Source organism: Tenrec ecaudatus, chromosome 15 (genome assembly GCF_050624435.1).
Source record: "Tenrec ecaudatus isolate mTenEca1 chromosome 15, mTenEca1.hap1, whole genome shotgun sequence".
Taxonomy (NCBI): domain Eukaryota; kingdom Metazoa; phylum Chordata; class Mammalia; order Afrosoricida; family Tenrecidae; genus Tenrec; species Tenrec ecaudatus.
Genome location: NC_134544.1, coordinates 2,472,308 through 2,494,636, shown reverse-complemented (window position 1 = coordinate 2,494,636; position 22,329 = coordinate 2,472,308). Strand labels below are relative to the sequence as shown.

Here is a 22,329-nt window from a genome sequence, read left to right as displayed (position 1 = left end):
GTCCGAAGAGGGCTTTACAGACGGGTAACCGACAGATGGGCTAATATCAGACTTAGGGACTTGATCTGGGATATTTCTCGATATACAACTACTCTTGTATAGGAAGTCCTCCCTTACACACATGAATGTCTCCAGATGAGTTTCTCTAATCAACCCAGGCCAGCACAGCTGCTGTGAGTCCGATCCACGGGCGGGTGGGGGGTGGGAATGTTAGTTCCGAGTGATGTGTCTTTTGACACACCCTCTCTGTGGCTGAGTGTTTCTGCACCTAAGGGGGGAGGCGGGAGGGTTGCCAGCCACCCAGGGGCAGGAATGCAGAGCGAGCCTCAGCCGAGTGACTGGACCAGCCCACGTCATTTCAGCTTCTCCTGCCCTCATCTGAACACGGTGTCTGGAAAGACAGAAAGGTCAGGCAGGCAACTTGCAGGACGGGTCCTATGTACTGGCAGAATCAAGGTCACTTTGGCCCTCAGAAGCCCAGAAGACTGGACACGCCTGGAGGCCCCGAGGCAATTTCCAGAGGCTCTGAACCCCTGAGCAGAAAGTAGCTCCTGAAACCCCCTTCTCGAAGCACACACATGACCTTGCAGCGGTGCTGGGCTCACAAGTGTCCCCGTGAGACCGCAAGGAGGGGCAGCCGGAGTGTGGGTGAATGCAGGTGAGCAGAGATGGGGTGGGCGGGGCCAGTGCCCCCGAAGGAGCATCCAGAACAGGAGGGATGGGGCCCTGATCTGCTGAGCAGACTCTCCACAAAACAGCAGTGAGATGCTCATGAAGAACCTTCCTGACAGCTGTCACCAGGGCTACCCGCTGCCTCTCCCTAGCCTCCATAGGACAGTCAGGGCCCAGGGAGGGTGGGGGAGCCCTTGCACCCCACGGGCCAGGTGAACAACTGTCAGTCATGGCATGGTGAGCGTGAAAGGCGTTTGCCACCACCATCAGCTCTGGGCAAAGAGTGACTGCCCACTGGTGTTCCTGTGGACGTCACCTGGATTCTGCTTCCTCGTGTGCACGCCCTCTGGGTGTTCTCAATACACGCCCTCCGCACATGATCCCAGGCACCCACGTGCACACTCAGGAGCAGAGAAGGCTGGCCATCCATCTACCGTCCACACTGCCCTGAGTTGTGTGTGCAACACTGCAAGCTCTTACACACAAAGTCCCATTCATGTTCACACACTCAGATGCTGTACACACTCAGACAGATCTCACACGCATGCACACCGATTCAATCTGTATGCCGGGAAAATCATCAGAAAAGCTGGATTATATGAAAAACCAAACAAGCGTGGCATCAGGATCGGAGGAAAGCTGATTATTAACAACGTGGGAAAGGCAGGTGGCCCAGCCTTGCTTGCTGAAGATGGAGGACTGCAGCCTGCAGTGTGGGGCGCAACTCCATGCCAAGAAAACCCAAATCCTCCCCGCTGCACCAACAGACAATGTCATGATCAACAGCGGGAAGGGTGGACCTGCCACGGATAGTGCATCCATCCACAATCCATGGCACAGAAGCAGCAGTCGAGAGATCCAAAGACCCGCTGCACTAGGTAAACCTGCTGCACAAGACCTCTTTAGGGAAAGCAAAAGCAAGATTGTTATTTTAAGGACTACGGTGCACCTGACCCGTCATGGCACTTCCTGTTACCTCATGTGCATGTGAAAGTCACATGCTGAGTAAGGAGGACCGAAAAAGATGGACGTGTTTGGACTCTGACGCTGGAGAAGGACCTGGAGAGAACTACACACTGCTGCAAGGACAAACCGATCTGGCTGGAAAGAAGGATGGCCACAGTGCTCCTCGGAGGCAAGGATGGCGAGATTGTGTCTAACGTACGTGGACACATCAGCAAAGACCGGTCCCTGGAGAACATCATGTTTGCTGAAGGGGAGGCGGGGTAAAGGAACAACCTCAAGGAGATGGACTGACCCTGTGGCCCCAACAGCAGTCGCACAGCACGGGGACGACTGAGCACGGTGGCGGGGGCGGGGGTCCTTCTGTTGTGTCACACAACTACAACAAACCCACACGCGTGCACACACCCCCCAACATCCAGTCATCCATACACACGCATGTCCACAGCACTCACAAAGGCTCACCCACAGCCACGCTCAGGTACACACACACACACACACACACACACACTCATCACCACCATCACACTGACTTGCACATTTGTCCACACGTGTTTCTCCACACTTTCTCCCTCTCTTTACGCAGGGGCACTTGCCCACTGTGGTAAAGGAGGCTTCGTCCCAGTGACCAGATGGGCAGAATGACACACAGGTCACACAGCCATTCGAACAGGCCAGCAGACACCACGACCCTCTGACTTTGAAACCCACTTATGCCAAGATGTCCAGGAAGAAGTGGAGAGAAACAGGGGCACCCCACCCCTGCGGCGTCCACTGTACCACCCTGCCCCAGGTCCCACAGCCAGGATCCCACTGCATCAAGGTCCAATCCCATCGTCACCGCGACACCCATATTTTACTCTGACACCGCATTTTCTCGCAGTCGAGGTTGGCCACGCGTGGGCACACACAGGCCTTAGTGTGTTGCCACCACGGCTGTTCCCAAGCGGCCCAGCCTGGATGAACGACGGTAGAACCCGGGCCCCTGGGGTACTCCGTGGGAAGTGTGGTAATCATGTCCAGGTCACGCCTGCCCTTCCTGTCTGGCGGGGTTTCTTGGTACAAATCTCTTGAGGTGGCGTCTCCCAGTCAACCACCCAAGTCTGGAGTAGACCACAAGTCTGTGTCGCAGGAGCATCGCTGAAGGCCCAGGTCCCTTCTCCCCACATACCCAGAACCAGAGGCGCTACAGGCCCGACTGCTCACGTTTACACAGTGCCTCCTGGTTCTTCTAGCCCAGTGGTTCTTAACCTTCCTAATGCCTCGACCCTGTAATACAGTTCCTCATGTTGTGGTGACCCCAACCATAAAATTATTTTCATTTCTAATTCTGCCACTGTTATGAATCGTCATGTGAATATCTGATATGCAGGGTGCATTTTCATAGTTACAAATTGAACATAATTAGATCATAGTTATTAATCATAAAATAATCTGTAACTATATGTTGTGAGATATTTATTTCTAATGACAAATAAATGAAATTTTGTCTTAAAGCATGGTGTAGCATGGATAACGGTCTTTATGCAGGGTACTCGCATGTGGGCGGGTCTACATGTGGGCAGACCCACCTGGAGACGGATAGAGGAGCGGTGTCCTGGTTCCTAAGACTATAGGAAATACGTGTTTTCCGATGGTCTTAGGGCCTTAGGCAACCCTTATAAATGGGTCGTTTGACCCCCAAAGGGGTTGCGCCCCGCAAGTTTTGAGCTGCTGTTCTAGCAGAAGATGCCGTCCTGCAGATTTCTACCTGTCCAGACGGAAGAAGTGCAGCCACAGGGAAGGCCACATGAGGACCCAAAAACTACCCCCAACCCTCTGCCCTCCGGGGCTCCTAGTGGCCTGGAGTTTGGGGTTCTTGGTCACAGGAGCCCATTCCGACTCACAGGGACCCCCGCAAGACAGTGTAAACTGCCTCCTGGGGGTTCCCAGGCTGAGTCTTCATGGGAGCAGACAGTCACGGAGCAGCTGGGGGGTTTGAACACTGATCCTGGGATCACAGGTGTCCCCTTAAATGACAGCACAGGGGCAGACGCACGCCCTGCTCAGAGAAGGCCGGGGCCACCCAGGGGCCCGGCAAGAGCACCCACAGGGGCTCCCCTCACTTGTTCCTAAAACTCTGGGATTGCCTGCTCAGCAGGTGGTCAGTGGGGTCAGACCGTCAGTGCAGAAGGAGGGAGCACTCGGGACGCCACCACCTCCGCTTCTGAAGCAAGCGTCACCAGACCTGTGTGGAGGGGGGAGGGGCCTCGGGCAGACTAGGGTGTGTGCAAGGAGGGGCAAGGCCAGCCTAAGGGGTACCTTTTCCTGGCTATCAGCACAAAGTCCTCCCAGAATGACTCCGGAAGGGCCCCCACTCTTGAGCGGCTATGCCCCCTGGCCCTTACAAGTATTTTTGAATAACTGCCAACATGGCCCCTTCCAACGACCGTCTTCTGAGAGAAGCAGACCAGCTACGATGCTTTAAAACAGATGGCGGAGTGCCCTGAAGTCGGCCTGGACTGTCAATGGGCAGGGGGAAGCACACCAGGTTGCCACAGTAGGAAACAAGCCCTGGAACCTTGCGCAGCAGGAGAGCCGGAAGGCAACTGGGCCAGACGCAAGATAAGAGGAAGGAGGAGAACTGGGAATCGAGGCAGTCAGTTTGCCCTTGTGGGTCCCCGAGACCAGAGGAACTGGATGGTGCCCAGCCACCACGATCAAGTGCTTTAATTAAAAGCCAAAAAATAAACTCTCTGCCATCAAGGCGATGCCGACTCAGAGACCCTACAGGGCAGGGTAGAACTGTCCCTGTGCGTTTCTGAGAAAGAACTCTTCACAGAACAGAAGGCCCCGGTCTCACTCCTGCAGGCAGAGTAGATGGTAGATTCAAACAGCTGACCTTGCAGTTAGCAGCCCAACGTGTATCAAAGAGCCAGGAAACCCTCTACTGTGGAATCAACCCTGTATCACTGGGTTCTCTGCAAGACTACGTTTTCACAGGAGCACACAGCCTCTTTCTCCAGAGAAGCCGCCAGTGGGTTTGAACCGCCGATGTTGTGATTATCAGTGCCTGACCCACAGTGCCACCAACCAGGGCTCCTTAAGAACCCAACAACCAAAAAGCTCCCTGCCGTCGAGTTGGTCCAGATTCACAGGCCTTATATGGTCAAGGTTAAGGCTGTAAACCTTTATGGGCCCAGACAGCCTCCTCTTTCTACCACCCAGGCACAGCACTGGAGGGTCTAAACAGAGACCTGCTGGGACAGGGTCCAGTAGAGAGAGGAAGTTAACTCCAAGTTTCCCTTGGAGATGAGAGTTAGTGGACCCGGGGAGACTAGAGAGACCCCCCTCAACTTCTCATGGAATAGAATCTACCCCTCTTCAAAGGCAACGGCAGGTCCTTTGGGGGGAACATCCCCCTGATCCCGCTGAGTGCTTTGAAGGCGCATAGTAGGAGGGGAGAGGGTCTAAGTTCAGGGTGGTCAGACCCAGCTGGGAGGCAGGTGGGTCCCAATGTGAAGGGATAGCCACCCCGACTTGACCCAAGCGTGTTACCTGGGTTTGAGTGGGGCTGGAGAAGGGGGGTACCCACCTCCCAGGGACGGCCAGGTGAGCTCAGGCTTACCTCGGTGCTCCAGGGCAGGGCCGCTGGAGCCCCAGCCCTGGTACAGGGTGGCCAGGTCCTTTGGAATGAACGTTTTGAAGATGCTGACGATGTCCACGTGCTTCTCCGGGTCCTCGGCGGCTGGCTCCTGCTTGGCCGTGGGTGGGGCCTGCAGCGCTGGGCTGGCCCTGGCCCCTGAGACGCCGCCCAGAGTCCTGGGCTCAGGCGTGGCCTTGGAGACGGTCTCTCGGGGAGGTAGAGGCTGCGCCCCGTCGCCTTTCCCAGGAGGCTGGCATGGTGGCGGGGAGCTGAGTTTGGCTTTTGCGGAGTCCAGGGCACTGTGCTTGGGAGTGGGGGTCGGGCTGGGCGCCCTCTGCTTCTCGGCCGGCTTGCTGGGGGCCAGAGGCCCAGCGCGGGCGATGACAGAGGGCGTGGGGGTGAGCTGGGCGCCCTGCTCAGGCTTGGGCTGCGCCTGGGAGGCGGCGGGGGTGAGGCCCGGCAGGGCCTGCCGGTGACCATCCTGGCCCTGGGCCCCTGGCTCCGAGGACGCAGCCTCCTTGGCGCGGGGCGGCCCTGTGGCCTTGGTGGTCACGCCCACCATCGGGGAGGAGCCACCTCTGGGGGCGGGCCCTGCGCCAGGCCCCTGAGTGCGGGCGAAGCGAGCCACGGGCAGAGGCTGGCACTCCTTGCCACCCAGCGCGGGTGGGGGCCCCGTGCGGCCGCTGCGCGCCAGGTAGACCAGGTGGTTCTTGACGCTCCTGGCGCCGTTGGGCTGCACCCAGAGGGGCACGGACGCGCTGCCGCCGACCCGGTGCCAGATACGCTTGTGCACCCACAGAGCCTCGGGGTACAGGGTCCGGTGGTTGCAGTAGGGGCAGGGGTGCACGGGCAGGGGCGCCGCCTCCCCGCTGCTTGCGCCCCTCGATGACAGGGCGCTCAGATCCAGCGGCCCGGCCCCCGGGGGCTCCCTGCCTGGCATGTCCGAGGGTGGCTTCTCCTTCGGGTGGTCAGCGCCAGCCGGGTGCCCGGAGGTGTCACCCTCGGGCTCAGGGCGTGGGGCTGCTGTCTTCGGGTCCAGCAGCACCCTGACCCGTGGTTCCAGCCTTCTGGGAGCGTCGCGGCGACTCTTTTCCAGGAGGTGGACCAGAGCTGGGACCCCCGATGTCTCAGCTTCCCCCAGGGCGAGGCTCGGGGCTCCGCGGGCCAGCAGCGCTGGCTCTGCTTCTTCGGGGGAGCCGTAGGATGCTGCCCCTGGAAAACGTGAAGCGAGACTTGAGGTTACCCCTCCGCGGAACCGAAGTCCTGCGCCCCAGCAGTGCCAGGGCGGGCGCTTCCACGCACGTGAGCAGGGCTGCCCTCCACCAGCAGAAGGCAGGGGCTGCGCTTTCGGACACAGAGCACCAGGCCTTTCTTCCGAGGTGCCTCGGGGTGGCTTCCACTGGCCCACCTTTCTGGTCATCAGCTGGGCAGGTTAACTGTCCGAATCCCCCTGGGGCTTCGGTGGTGGAGGGCCAACCCCACGACCACAGAGTCAGGCACGACTCACAGTGACCCTGCAGGAAAGGGCAGAACCCACCCCGGTGGATTTCTGGAGCTGCAGATCTTTACAAGGGCGGACAGCCACCACCCCTCCCCCCACCGAGCAGAAGAGAGCGATTGGGGGGTTTGAACAGGCCACCCTGTCCTTAGCAGCCTAGGGTTAACCCCACTGTGCCAAAAGTACAGAAAAGTATGCACTTCTTCTTTGGAACAAGAGCCCCATCCTTGAGGCTGTATCTACTGCGACCTCACCTCCATGGACAGCATGCCCTGTACAGCCATATGAGGATCGGAGGAAAAGGCAGGCAGACTCCTTTCCCCACTGATCAAAATGACAGACAAAACGTATAAAACATCTGGGGTCTTAAAGATAAACAAACAGCCATCTAGCTCAGAAGCAACAAAGCCCACATTGAAGAAGCACACCAACCTCTGTGATCACGAGGTATCAATAGGATCAGGTATCAGGCATCACAGAACAAAAAATCATATCATTGTGAATGAGAGGGAGTTCTGAGTGGGGACCCAAAGCCCATCTATAGGCAGCTGGACATCCCCTTACAGAAAGGTCACAAGGAGGAGACGAGCCAGTCAGGGGGCAGTATAGCACCGATGAAACATCCAACTTTCCTCTAGTTCTTTGATGCTTCCTCACCACCCCTACTATCATGAGCCCCAATTCTACCTTATAAATCTGACTAGACCAAAGGATGTACACTGGTACAGATAAGAGCTGGAAGCATAGGGAATCCAGGACAGGTAAGCCCCTCAGGGCCTATACTGAAAGTATCGATACCAGGAGGGGAAGGGGTTAGGTGGGGGGAGAAAGAGGAAACTGATCACCATGATCTACATATAACCCCCTCCCTGGAGGACAGACAACAGAAAAGTAGGTGAAAGGCAGAACAGAACCGCCCGGTGCCTCTCTAAGGCTGCCTCACCACTCCCTTTCAGAGCGGCTGCTGGGTTCCAGCCACAGACTCCTCGATCCCCAGGGCAGTGCTTAACCCTCAGTGCCACCAAGGCTCCTTATGAAACCACAAAACCCAACCAGCCTAGAAGTGAGGTCAAGTGACAAGGACAGACTGGGGCCGGCCAGGAGCCCTGCCCTACGTTCCTCTGCAGTCCACTGTCTGCTTCTCAGCCTAGGGGCCAGCCAACCCTCGGTCCCCCGGCCCTGCCATAAGCCCAAGTACATTCGCTCCCTTCTTCAGTGGTCATGAATCCGTGACCATGCACAACTTGCGAGCCTGCAAGTCACTTGTGCTGATGGGATCATATGTAAATGAGTACACACTTCAGGGGCCAGAGGTTGACATCTGGAGAGGTACGAGGTTTCTGACAAACACATCAGCTGCGAGTTCCACAGAGGACCGACCCCCTTAGACCGCACATCATGGGGGTGCAATCCCTCACCACAGAGTCGGCTCCCAGAATCCCAGAGCTCACCAACTTCACCCAACCGCCCGCATCCACCCCCGCCCCCGGAGAGCGAGTCATTGCTTTTCACACCAGCGACTTGCGCAGGGCCCGGACCTCACTGCGACTGACATGTCCACGCCCGCTTCACCCCTCCGTCGGTGGCCCCTTGGGAAGAGGCAAAGCCATGCCAAGAAGGAAACCAAACATCTCGGCACAACTTGGCACGCCTCCCCCCTTGGCACCACCACTGACAAATTGGCATTTCCACAGACAAAGCCAGGTGTCCTAAACTGATTCCAAAAAGAGGGGTTGCCCCCTAACAACACCTCTCAGGACCCAGTGGGGAAAGGAAGCCCCCCCCCCCAACAAGTGGACTGACACGGAGGTCGCATCGATGGGCTCGGCATAGCGACAACACTGAGGAGGGTGCAGTTTCTCCTGCAGTCCGTGCCTGGGGAGAGGAGTCTGAACGGACTCCAGGGCCCGACAGCAACGAGGAGCCTGGCAGAAAGGGCACGGGGTCCCGCTGAGAACAGGGGAGGGCACGGTGAGAAGGCACCTGAGGGGTCAGGTTTTGTAAGGTGAGACCGCTCCCGCTGCTCTGCCTCACACCGTCCAGGCAATGTTAAGCGCTGGGGACCTGCAAGCGAAGGCAGAGGACTGACCGCCTGCTTGAGATCAGGTTGCAGTGTTTGCAGAGGCCAGGGCCAGGCCTTCCTCCCCAGGGCTGCCAGGGGGGTGGGGGGTGGGGGTTCCCGCTACCACCCCTCGTTTATCAGCTGAGCACCCACGGGTGCCATTAGGGCTCCCAAAGTGCTGATAAATAATAGTATTCATGAGAAGCACAGGAGAGACTGACCCGTCAAGGAGTCTGCCTGGCTCAGACCCACAGGCAGGGTGCAGGGAAGAGCAGCCGGGGATGGCAGGACCCACTGTCCTGGGTGGGTGGGTCTGCTGCCCCAGGCCTCTGAGCAAGAACGCCACTTTGAAGACAGACCCCAAGCCGCAGCATTCTCAGTCGCCTCGGGCATGTCAAAGTTTGGACAGCAAGTAAGGAAAGACAGGATGCTGAGCATTTTAAGTGTCGGTGCTGCGGAAGCACACCGCAAGTGCCGTGGCTGCCAAAGGGACAAGCAAATCTGCCTTGGAGGAAGTAAGGCCAGCATGCTCCTTACAGGCAAGGGTGGTGAGACTGCTTCATGTACTTCGGACATGTCGACAGGAGAGACCAAAGGAGCCTGCTTACACTTCGGGCTGCGACCCGCAAGGTCGGCAGTTCGATACCACCAGCAGCTCCGTGGGAGAAAAACTAGGCTTTCTACTCCCATAGCTAGTGAGTCTCAGACACCCACAGGGGGGTCGCGTGAGTGACTCAGCACGGACTGCAGGGCAGTGAGTTTGGTTTTGGTTTGGGTCCGGAGAGACCAGTCCCTAGAGAAGAATGTCATGCTTGGTAAAGTGGAGGGGCAGCGAGATAGAAACACCCTTTGAACCCTGGACACGAGGGACCAACACCGGGGCTACGACAATGGCCCAAGCACAACAGTTGTGAGGCTGGAGAGGGCACGGACCTGGGCAGGGTTTCCTTCGGCTGCACAGGGCTTCCTGGGAGTCCAAACTGACCCAACAGCAGCCAACTTTTAATCATTTTATTGGGGTCTCTTGCAGCCTTTACATTTCACACAGCAAACATAGAAGCACATTTGTACATATGTTGCCATCATCGTTTCCTAAACAGTTTCTACTTGAGCCCTTGGTATCAGCTCCTCTTTCCACCCTCCTTGTGAGTCCTTGATCAATTATATATTATCAATACCTCGTATCTTACAGTCTGTTGTCTCCCTTTACCCACATTTCTTCAGGGGGTTCCTCCTTCCCCCGGTGAACTAAGAGCTCTCAGCAAACATTCCGGAGGACGGGCAGAGCCAAGTAGCACCCCCCGGTTTGTCTCTCACACCTTGTGCTTCACAAGAAAAACAGGGTGGGAATTCAGAGGACGTGCATCCCAAAACACTTTCCCCATGAAAATCGGTTTGTTTTTTTTTTGCTTATTGTATTTTAAGTCGTGCTTGTGGCCAAGTTTTTCTGTTGCTAATTATCAAAAAAGGAACGTGAAGTGCAAATTCAAAGTGTTTACATGGAAATGGTAGCGGTGTGTTTTTAAAAGAGCACTGCCCCGTCCAATTTACCAAACATCCTGTCCTTCTCCAGGGACTGGCCCCTCCTGATAAATGCCCCACAGTGAGCGAGACAAAAAAGGAGGAGCTGATCACGATGATCGACACATAACCACACACCATCCCCTCTAGGGGGACGAACAGCAGAAACCGTGGGGGAAGGAGACGGCAGTCACTGTTAGATATGAAAATAATAATAATTTATAAGTTATCAAGGGGGTGTGCGGGTGGGGGAGGAAGAGAGGGAGGAAATGAGGAGCTGATACCAAGGGCTCAATAGAAAGTAAATGTCTAGAAAATAATGATGGCAACATATGTACAAATAAGCTTGATACAATTGACGTATGGATTGCTTTAAGAGCTATCAGAGGCCCCAATAAAATGATCTTATAATATTAAAATCTCCCCATGCCTGCTTCTCAGGAGCATTCTGACTCTATTTCTCCAACACAGATTTGTGCTTCTTCTGAGACAGGTAGGCATCAGGTCATAGCCTCTCACCCTACTCCTTCCATCTGTGTGCTGGACTGTGTGCAGAAGAACGAGGCGGCTCCTTAACAACCTGGGATACGTAGATGACGAGCTGGCTCGCTGGACGTGAGGCGGCCCTGAAGCACCTGCTGCAGCCTCAGTCTGGATGACAATTCAGGGTAAAGAAAGTCAATTCCTCACCACTAGACCCACAGACTGCATCGTGACAACCTCAAGTCGTCCAGGACTGTGTCCTGCTTGGATCCACAGTCGAGGCTTACGGAAGCAGCGGTCAGGAGATCAAATGGCACGATGCGCTAGGTACGTCTACTGCGCAAGACCTCTTTACAGGGCAGAAAGGCAAGGGTGTGACTCTCAGCCATGCTGAGAGTTGGACACTGCATGTGAAAGTTGGACACTGAGTAAGGAAGACCCAAGGAGTCGATGCCTTGAGTGATGGGGCTGGCGACCTTAGTACACCCAGAGGAGAGAACACATCTGTCATTTCCAGTGATGGCTTCAGAGCGGAGCTTGGATTGCAGGCTAAACGACACGTGGCCTCGGACTCGAGATGCAATGCACCAAGATGACCACTAGATGGCACCTGCTCACAATGTAAACCCCACTTCTGCCCTCCCTGGGCGTCCTGGGTGGACCCAGGGTGTCACAGTACCAACTACCTTTCAACAGCGGGTCCCCCATTTCAGTGGGTGTCCCCAGAGCCCAGCTTCAGGCCTGTCTACATAAGCACACCGTTTCTCTGAAACACCCGCGTGGCTGATCGTCAGTGAGAGCAGTGCTATTCTGGTGGAAGTGCTTCATGGGCTGACCACGGGGCACGGGGCTTTCCCCACAGGAACTTTGCAAGGAAGGCCTGCGGGCTGTCGGTGGGCGCTGCACCTTGGGTGGCCTTTGGGAGGGGGTCACGACTATGCTTAGTGGTGTCGCTAACAACTACGGTCCCTACAAATGCACGCCCAGTGTGTGTGAATGCTGGGTCCTTGAATTTATAAATTAGCAAGGGTTCAAGAGGGTGGGAGGGAGGGAGGGAAAAAATGAGGAGGCTGATACCAAGGGCTCAAGTAGCAAGAAAATGTTGTGGAAATGGTGATGGCAACGTATGTACAAATGTGCTTGACGCAATGGATGGATGGATGGAATTCTGGTAAGAGCCCCCATAAAATGATTTAAATTGTCTTAAAGTGCCTTCCCCATGGCTCTCAGGTCAAGGTAGAAAGGCATGTTCCCAGACAGAGACACACACACACAGGATGTGTGGCACTGAAGTGACTGTGCTGCGGTAGTGGTGGGGGCGTCACCAGCAAATCCCAGCAGTGCTCTGTGGTGGGCAGGTGACAGTGGAGCATCCCATCTGGACTCGGGCAGAGTGCCCAGCAGACTGCCTCCAGAGTCCACCAACAGTGCCCTCCAGGTCCAGCGGAGGCTGTCCAGCACGTGGCTGGGAGCTGAGCACCTGCATAAGTACACAAACGAACCAGCCACAGCCTGTGGGGCTGGCACACTCACCCCAGATACCTGGGCAAAGTCACCTGCCAGCATCCACGGGGCCGAATGAGCCGCTCTGCCTTCTCCCTGGACTGGCTGGTGGCTCAGACCACAGACTTGGGTTGGTAGCCAAGTGCTTGATCGTGGCATCACCGGGCTCTGGTTGACTGGATCTACTGTTCTCCCCAGGAAAGAAAAACCAAACCAAACTCCCTGCCACCTAGTCAATGCTGACTCACAGGGAGGCAGGCTTCACTCAGTTTAAGACATTCCAGTGGGTGTCCCCCGACAGGCACCAGCGGGGAGAGGACATGCTCGCCATTGGTTCATTCAGTCGGCAGCTCTCCCTTGGGCCACACTGCTGGTATCCCCTGGGAGCTCCCGGAGCTGTGCATCTCAGTGAATGCTAGTCACTTCCGCCTGTGTTAGAGAAGGCAGTGTGCATGCTCCTCCCATGGGTGGCCCCCATCCCCAGCACACCTGAGATGTTGGGGACCTCACACCAGACTCCCCACCCTGTGACAGGGAGGATCACACCCTGCCAGCAGCTTGCTGGCCTAGGGGTAGCCCTGCCACTAGGGTATGAAAGGTTTACAAAGCCCCAAAGTTGAGTGGTGCTCCCCACCCACCCTGCAGAGCTCAGCCCAGCCCGGAGCTGTCTGGGCCCAGTCAGGAAATCCTTACTCTGCCCCCATCACCCCCAAAGCCTGTGGTCCAGCAAATGGGCCATAGCCCTCCTAGGGCCTATGCCCCAAGCCGAAGCCAGCCTTCCCGTGTAAAGCTCTGTCTGTAAGGCCTGTGTGTGTGAGCACCTGTGTGTGCGTGCACATGGAGGAGATGTATGGAGGTCTTGTCATGAGCCAACAGGAGTCCACCAAGCTGAGGGCCCAGACAGTCAGCTATCAGCACACACCATCCCAGCAGGAGCTCTGTGTCCTTGGGAGAGGGTACGCAGTGCCATCTGCTGGTCGGACAAGGTCACTGCACGACAGCCCTTAGTCTGGACCTGCCCTCCCATGGCCACATGGGCCAAGGAGCATGCTGGGAAAAGGGAGACGCACCCAGTCACATGGGTGTGCGTGCAGGGGAGGGGGAGGGGGAAGTGTGGACCCCCGCCACCAGCCCCAGGGAAGGCTGGCCCGGCTTTGGGTGGGTCAGAGCCCACCTAACATGAAATGCCCCCCCCCAGAACACGGCTGAGAAGCAAACATACACTCTCCTTCCAGCGGCCACTGCAGACAGGCCTCAGGGAGTGGCCAGCACCGCCAGCCCAGGGGCAGGTGGTCAGGGCGCCTGGCTGGGGTGGGGATGGGGGTGGAGCAGGAAGCACAGGGGCCCTGGCAGCGTCGTGGTGGGGCTGCTTGGAAGAAAGACTGGGCTTTGCACTCCCATAAAAAGGTACGGCCTGGGAAACCCACAGGGGCCTCTGTGAGTCAGCACCGACTAGATGGCAGCGAGTTTTTGAGTTATGGTCGACTTTAGAGGAAAAAACAAAAACTTAGCACCAGCCAGGCAGAAATCCCACCGAACGCACTGACGGGCATTTCTGTAACAGAAATCTCTGAGATTCAGACTTCAGGCCTCTCTGCACAGGCCTGACTCGGCTGAGACGGGTGCCCACGCTGCTCATCCCCGTTAGAAGCACTGCCCGCTATGTCATGTTGGTTGATGTGTGCATGGTAGGCGGAGAGGGGACACCGATGACAGGCGGGGTCAGGTGTCATTGCACATGGTCTCTGACACACCTGGTCCTGTAGGTGTCCTGTGTATGCATCTGTGCTTGGTGCGGACAGGGAAGAGCTCCCCCAATACAGGCAGGAGGGGGGGCCCAGGACAGTGTCCTTGGGCCCTGGAGCCCAGGGACCCCACCTGCCCGTGGCGGCCAGCTTCAGGGGGATCTCCCTACAAGGACAAGAAGGACCTCCTGCTGGTAGGATGCTGTGACCACACAAACCTTGCCGAGAGCAGAGCTCACTCCAGCTGGTTCGTTTCAGTAACTTTTAAATTTAATCCTTTGGTTTAGAAGAAAGGAGACATGGGTAAGGTGGTAGACCAGTCCCACCAGCACTCCGTTAAAGGGAATGGACGGCCTTGGATGACCTGTGGACAGACCTCCCTCTGCTCTGTGGGACTTTAGGGACAGGTCTCCCCTCTGCCCTGTGTGGGGAATCCACTGGATGGCGGCAGGATTTGGTTTGGTTTTCGCACCAAGAAAGAGACACCGTCTCAACGTGGACAAGCCAGTGACACTGTCCATGCTTCCTGGTGCCCCCATGATGGCTGTTCTCTCCCATCCTCCCACCACCGGCACGGACCTGTGCAGCCCTGGACGGCGAGTGCCAACAGGGAACACAGGAGGCCGAGGGCGGGGCCGTGGATGCATTTGAGTGCCAGAAAAGAATACGGGAAGTGCAAGGGCCGCCAAGAAACCAAACGCGGCATCTTGGGAGAAGGACAGCCAGGGTGCCCCTTAGAGGCAAGGATGGAGAGACCTGCCTCACACACTGTGAACACGTCCGGAGACTGTCCAGTCCATGGAGAGACCTGCCTCACACACTGTGGACACGTCCAGAGACTGTCCAGTCCATGGAGAGACCTGCCTCACACACTGTGGACAAGTCCAGAGAGACAGTCCAGTCCTTGAAGAGACCTGGTCTCACACACTGTGGACACGTCCAGAGAGATGTCCCTGGAGGAGGACATCAAGCTTGGCAAAGCACAGGGCAGAGAAAGAGGACGGTCCTTCACACGGTGGCTGGATACAGCGGCTGCACCACGGGGCGGGCCCCAACAGAACCCTGTGAGGACGCCCAGGTGGTGCCCCGTCCTGCTGCTCTGGGGCCGTACTGAGCCAGAACTGACTGGACGCTCTTAACGACGGCAAGAGCAACTGGCAACACTGTCCCTGAGCTGCCCCTCCCAGGCGTCCACGGGTCACTGTCGGCCGCATCTAACACAAACAATGACCAGACCGCAGGACGCTCAGAGCAGCTGTCCCTTATGAAGACACCTTCTTTGGGGAGGGGGTGGTTTTGGTTTAAGGAAGATCTCCGGCCCGTGTGTGGGGTCTCCCACAGCCTACATGGGTCCGTACATCGGGAATTCCACTCCACACAGCCCCACGCTAATCAGGCTTCTGCCACGGCCATGAAATGCCCACATGGGCAGCAATCCTTCTGGTTGGAAGAGCTCCCACTCCGACTGCTTAGCCGGGGGCTCCCAGGCAGCTTCCAACAGGCTCGGTGTCCTCTTCAGACTAACTGCCCGCTATCGAGCCCACCCCCACTCACAGAGCACAACTGACCTCTTTACTGGCACAGCCAGCCTCTTCTCCTGCGGAGTGGCTGGTGGTTTCGAACTGCTGGCCTTGTGGCTAGCAGCCCGACCCGTAACCACTAACCGCCCCCCAGGGTTGCTGTGGGGAAGCTCTTCAGTGACAGAGCAGAGCCTGTCTCATGGAGCTGAGTTCCGGCCGCCCTTCCCCAGAGGCGCCAGCGTGTGGACAGCACACCAGCCCCCAGCAGGCCCTGTGCCCTGAGGACAGAGCCACCTGTGCACACGCCGGAGAGCCAGCATGGAGCAAGGTGGGGACGTCCCACTGAAGCAGCCTCGCTCCAGGTGCAGCTGCCTGCCTTCCCTCAGACACTCGGCCTGCAGGCAAGCCACAAGAGCCCGGTGGGCACCGTGGCCAAGCTTGTCTTCGAAGGAAAGGCTTGGGGTTCTCCCCACCTGGAGGTGCTGTGTGAGCTGCTGGCTTAAAGACAGACCGAGTTCACTTTGGAAGGCAACACTGAACCAGGGGTTTGCTAGGGAACCCATGTGACAATGTGGCCCCGGGGCCTCGAACAGCAGGGGACAGGGATGGGGTCACTCAGAGAGGGAAGTCTGTGGCCAGTCGACACAGTGCTGGGGATGAGCCTCACCACGCACACCACCTACACCCACAAGGACAAGAGGAGACACACACACACACGCACGCACACTGGCCACCAACCCGCTTCTCCAAACGCCACCCGGGAGTCAGTCGTCCCCACAGCTGTCAGTGGCCAGAGTCACCCATGAGCCTGAGAAAAACGGAGATGTCGAGAAGTCGCAATCTGGCCAGGCCAGGCAAAGGGGCTACAAAGCCATCACTTCCCCAGGGGGCCGTGTGTGTACTCACGTCATAAATTCATGGGCCTGTGCTTAGCACGTGTGCCCACAGAAACACACGGGACAGAGGGGCCAGGCGTCAGACACGAACTCTGGGCTCGCTCGCCGCCCCTTCCCTGAACCCTGCCACCAACACACAGAGCCCCCAACTGTCACAAAGCAGGTGGAGGAGCGGGACGCAAAGAACAGGGAATTCTCCGGTGAACTCTGTGAGCCCACTCACAGGCCATGCCTGCAGTGAAGTCCAAGTCTGGGTTGGCTTCAACCAGCTCATGGAGGGACCCCACTGTCCTCCAGCCCCGTGTCTCCGCCCCCTTGCTAAAGCCCCTCCCTTGGGGATTTCCAGAGCGCAACCCAGTCCGCCGCCGCGGGGCCTGGTCTGACGTGGCAGCCTGGGGAGAGCTGGCCCACGAGGTTTCGGAGGCTCCGGGTCCATGCTCACGCACGGCCCCATCTCTCTCCCTAGAGCGGCTTCTGGATTTGAACCACCCACTCAGAAATGAAAGCCGAGTTTCAAAACCACCCACTCCCAGAGCAGGGCACAGAAGGTGTAGTGGACTGGCCACCTGGTATCCCCAATCAGGAGGCAGACAGGCAGGAGGCAGGCAGCTGGGCCTTGGGCCCCGGTGGGGAGCAGCAACACCAGGTCCCCCCAGCATCTCCCACCAGGTGTCTCCCCGGCTCAGTCTCAGCAGTGGAGCTGGGCTGGACCTGGCGGACGCTGGGGGGAGATGAGGCCCACCTCTGAGGGGCTCCGGGAGAGCGAGAAGCTGCAGCTGACTCAGCAAGGGTCTTTTCTCAGGGGGCCTGGATCCCCTCAACCTTCCACTTCAGTACAATGTGACGCAGGGACGGGAGGAAGGAGCTTCTGCATTTGCTCCTGGAATCCACAGGAACACAGAAGCTGTTCTCCACGTGGCCCGCACTCGGGACAGAGGAACTGCCAGACGCATTTCCCACCCATTCTCACTGTGGACGCGCCTCTGCCTGTTTGGTTCTTGAGCCAAGAATAAATAGGGGCAGGTGACACCACGCAGCAAGGACCGGCTAAAGCCAGGAGAGATAGGTGTCTGGAAGGAGCCAGGCCCTGATCTCAGCCTCTGTGTGCGGCCGTGGGCTGCTGGAGCCAGGTGAGGGGGCTTCTGAGCTAGTGCTCCTAGCGGGGGGTCTCTGTCGGCATCTGTCCGGGGACAGGCTTAACCCATATGGCGCCACCAAACAAAACTGCCCGCTGCCATGGAGTGGCCACCAAACCTAGGACACGATAGGACGTGGTGGAGCTGCCGTGTGGGGTCGTTACAGAGTAGACAGCCGGCAGCCTCAGCCTTCTCCCTAGAAGCGACTGGTGGTGTCAGCTCAACACGTAACCGCTGTGCCTCCAGGTGGACCCTTCTCCGTACACTGAGACAGATGAAACCCTGCCTCACTGGGGAACCTTCTGCTCTGGCCACAGACACACGTCCTTGAGGCCACGGGCTTCCGCCTATTCTTCAGACCCTCAAGACCCCCACATGGACGCAGAGAAAGGACCACCACATCACTGCTGCATCCAAGTGTGCCAGGCCGCCCCCGCCAGGAACGTCGCAGAACCAAGTGACAGATGCCAGCGGCATGCCAGTTTCTACTCGAGCAAACAGATGGCAGGTGACCTTCAATTTCCCCCAGCCTCAGCCCGTCACTAGCTGGCAGGGGCACCTGTTGCCCTGGGAGCAGATACAGACGGCAGACCCTGGGCAGCTCCCCACATTCCTGAGCAGACAAGCGTTCAACACAAGCCCGGAAGACGGTGGCCCTGCACAGGCTTCTAGATGCTTTTGACTCAGTGACCTACGGGGCAAGGTAAGCTGCCCACAGGGCCCAGACGCCACCTGTCCAGGACGGCCAGGCCTTTCTGCTTTGGAACCTCCTCTGGGTGGTCTGTACAGCCAACGTTTGGGTTAGCAGCCCGGTGCTTAACGATGGCGAGACCAGGCACCTTTACCCAGATAACCAGTCAACTAGCCAGCCGAGAAGCAAGACCCGCCATTTCCCAAAACAAACCACGAACGACCCCAACCAGGAGGAGACGTCCACTCAAACACCCTCCAGGGTGGACGCAAGGCGTGCAGCTCACGGATTTTCAGGCGACGTTTCAGCGCACGTGGGTCCCACATACCAGGCACGCTCCTGCCATGCAGCCATGCTCGTCCGTTGGAGTGCCAGCTGCCGTCACTCCGAGTCCTCCTGCTTCCTACCAAGGCCCGGACACCCTGCGCAGTCTTGGTCTAAACCACAGGAACCATGAACGAATCAATTCCCGGGAAGGGCCCGCGCAGACAGCATCTGCTGCCGCTGATTCCAACGTGCAAACCTGGGTGTGAGGGGACGCAATGCTGCCCAGAGGGGTCAGTACTCCCTGCAGAAGACCCAAAGCCCAAGGGCGCATGAGAGGGGACAGAGTCCAGGTCTCCCAGGGACTAAGCAGCTGTGGTCCCCAGAAGCCCCTTCCGGCAGGGCCTGGGCTCCCCCAAACCTCCCACCTCCCAGGGGCTCCATGCACAGAGCTGCTCTGGACTCTGTTTAAAATGTGTCTGGGGGACACACCCAACACTGGTCATCTCCATCTCTTCCCTGCCCTGCATGCTCCTCACACACACCTCTGACACACACGCTCACACACACCACAGCACCTAAATCACCGACCCAGACAGTCAACCACACGCAACCATGATTCTAGGGGAATTGAGCTGAGCAGGGAGCCCTGGTGGCATTGTGGGTTAGGCCGGCAGTTCAAACCCACCAGGCGCTCCAAGGGAGAAAGACGAGGCCATCCGCTCCTGGAAAGAGACAAATCTTGGAAACGCCAGACAGGGTCCCAGCATGGGAGCGGACTTGACAGCCCTGTGGGTTTCCAAGACTGTCGCACTTGATGGGAGCAGATAGCCCACCTTTCTCCCGCAGGGTGGTGGTGGTTTCGAACTGTTGACCTTGCAGTTAGCAGCCTGATGCGGAGCGCAGGTCTGGACACAGGTGTGGACACCCCCGTATCATCTCCCTGGGAACAGAGGGTCAGTTAGAAGAAGCATGAGGAGAGAGTCTGGTGTGTGGCCCTGGGGCACACAGCGAGGCCGACAGTCACAGGTAACAGACAGAAGACTAGCTCATAACATAGGCCACAGGGCCTGGGGCTGAACGTGGGGAAGCTCTGCAAGCCTCGCGCACATAAAGGCCAGGAAGGTTAAGGCAACGTGCACCAGGACACACAGCCGTCAAACTCAACTCGGTCAATGAAAACCAGGAACACCCAGAAACTTCCGTGGTCAAGGTCAGCAAGTCTGCCTGTTTACAACTTCCACAGAAAGGGACTTCCTGCGGGCACCAGGAAGCCGAGTGGACAGCAGAGAAAGTGCCTGTCCTTTGTGTCAGGCCGGGTTGACTAGAGAAACGAGTCGTGACACTCATACATCTGTGTAAGAGAGAGCTTTATGTTAAGAAGTAATTGTCTACCAGGCAAACAACCCAGACTCACGCAGCCACATCAATGGTGCAGGGGGCAGGAAGATGGGAGGCCGCGGGGTGCAGCGTCTTGTGGATCCAGTGGTGGTGGTGGTGGCACTACAGGGCTCTGGCAGCTTCCAGGGTGGCTCTTCAACAGGAAGGTGAAGGGAGAGAGAAGGGGGGTGTGGCCCGCCTCCAGGGACAAAGAGAGGGTGCGGCCAGCCTCCTTGGAAGGCCACTTATCTCAGTTGCTCTCCAATCGAGCTGTGACCTGATTGACAAACTAAACTCCGCCCACATGTTCCTTCACAGAAAACCTAAGGATCGCCTGCTGGAAGGCACACAACAAAAGATCAGTGCCCACACTATGTAAAGAGCTCCCGCAAACAAACAAGAGGAGGGAAACCAAGCACGTGAGAAAACACATGCCAAGTGTGTTCACAGGGAAACCACAGATGAAGCACAAGTGGCTGGGGTCGTGAACAGGCATGGGAGGGACTCCAGCTTGTGGGACACTGGGGAGAAGGATCATGGGATTTTCCCTGGGACTTTCTGAAGCCTGCCTGCTCCAACTGTGACTCAGAGCAAACCAGCACAATCAAAGCAACAAAACGCCTCTTTCTTCTCTCACAAGCAGGACTGAGAGCATGTGCAAGAAGCAGGAATACTGAGGGTATAAGAAAATGAAGCATGTCCCAAAGCCCCAACCTCCTTTATACAGCAGGACCTGTGGCTCAGTGAGTGCCTGCTGGGCTGTGGACCACAAGGCCGGCAGTTTGGACCCACCAGCTGCCCATGGGAGAAAGAGGAAGTGTTCTTCTATGCTTCAGTTACAGACTTGCAAACCCACGCACAGGCCAGCTTGGCCCTGCCCAACAGGGTCGCTGAGTTCGCATCTCATCACCTGGACGTCAGGGAGTCTGGTTTGAGATCTTGGTGCTCAAAGCCCATGCCGGCATCCGCCTCACTGCGACTTTCACCACCGGAAGGCCGTGCAGCCCCCCTGGAGCAAGCCCAGGCCTGTGTCCCAGCAGCAGGTGCTCTCTGAGTCTCACGACATTCCACAGCGTTCCCGATCTCTCCGCACCCATCCAGCCCATCCTGGCTCGTAGGAACCCTGTGGAGGCTTTCCGAACCCATCAATCCTCACGGGGCAGGCGGCCTCTGCTTGTGCACATAGGGCGGCTGGTGGATGTGAACGGCTGACCCAGGAGTCCCCAGTCCAAGGGTGAACCAACAGCACCACCGATTGGGCTCTGTACTAGACCCCCACCCCCGGCCACGAAGCTGCCCCGTGGCGCTCACACATCAACAAGCACAACAAAGGACCGATCGAGTCAGTGGCTCCAGGCTCGGCTGGGCCAGTGACCTTCATGGCAGAGGGGAGGGTTCGCAGGTTGTGCCGACTCCACAAGGTCATCCTGGGAGATCTTCCCCAGGGACAAAGGATGATCACGGAGCTTACTGGGAAGCAGTGTGAGGGACATGGAGAACCACCTGGAGACAGGGACTAGGAAAGGCATCTTGAGAATCCACTTCCCATGAGGGCTGTCCCCCAGGACACCCTGTCACCCTGTCTGGCTGTCACCAGAGCCCCTGCCCCGGCCATGCACCTCCAGGGTCCATCAGCCGTAGACTTCTTATTGGGGATCGGCGAGGGCGGGGGGAGCATTCCAAACCACAAAGCATAGTTACAGGAACCTGAGCAGAGTCCTGGAGGATGCCAAACATTGCCCTGCTGTGGCCTCCGAGGGGCAGGGGCTTCTCCGGGGAAGGTAGGGCAAGAGCGATGGACACGGCTCGATCACCGGCACACGGGCCTGGTGGAGGAAGAGCAGCCTCCCATGCCGTACCTCCGTGGGCGGTTCTGTAAAGCACCTTCGTGATTCTGCACTGAGCAGCTACTGCGAGCTTGGTTTCGGTTTCAGGTGATCAAAGCCCAAGCTGGCCTCTTTGTTTTCTTATTCTAGTAACTTAAGATCTGTTTGTTTATTTAAATCCTTTTATTGGGGGCTCTTACAGCTCTTACAACATTCCATGTATCCACTGCATCCAACGTATTTGCATCTATGTTGCCTTCATCGCTTCCAGAACATTTCCTTTCTACTTAAGCCCTTAGTATCGCTCTTCCCCCCTCCCCGCCTCGTGAATCCTTGATCAATTATATATTGTTGTCATTATTTCATATCTTATACCACCTGCTGCTTGATGGCCATTTTCACCAACGGAAGGACTGTAGGAAGATGGGGCTTTCTACTCCCATAAAGGGTGACAGTCTTGAAGACCCACAGGGGGCGTATGGGTGGGGGGGGGTTGCTACGAGTCAGCATCGACTAGAGGGCAGTGTGTCTGGTCGGTTGATTT

The 22,329-nt window shown here is 57.4% G+C and overlaps 1 protein-coding gene across 6 annotated transcripts in view; it reads right to left on the bottom strand.

Moving 5' to 3' along the window:
• ZNF516 (zinc finger protein 516) overlaps positions 1–22,329 on the bottom strand; it is an 86,171-nt gene that overhangs the window by 7,127 nt on the left and 56,715 nt on the right. For all 6 annotated transcript variants that reach the window (XM_075533110.1, XM_075533111.1, XM_075533108.1 and 3 more), the window contains exon 3: positions 5,243–6,472. In XM_075533110.1, the coding sequence (XP_075389225.1) occupies positions 5,243–6,472 (1,230 nt within the window). The remainder of the gene's footprint in view (positions 1–5,242; positions 6,473–22,329) is intronic.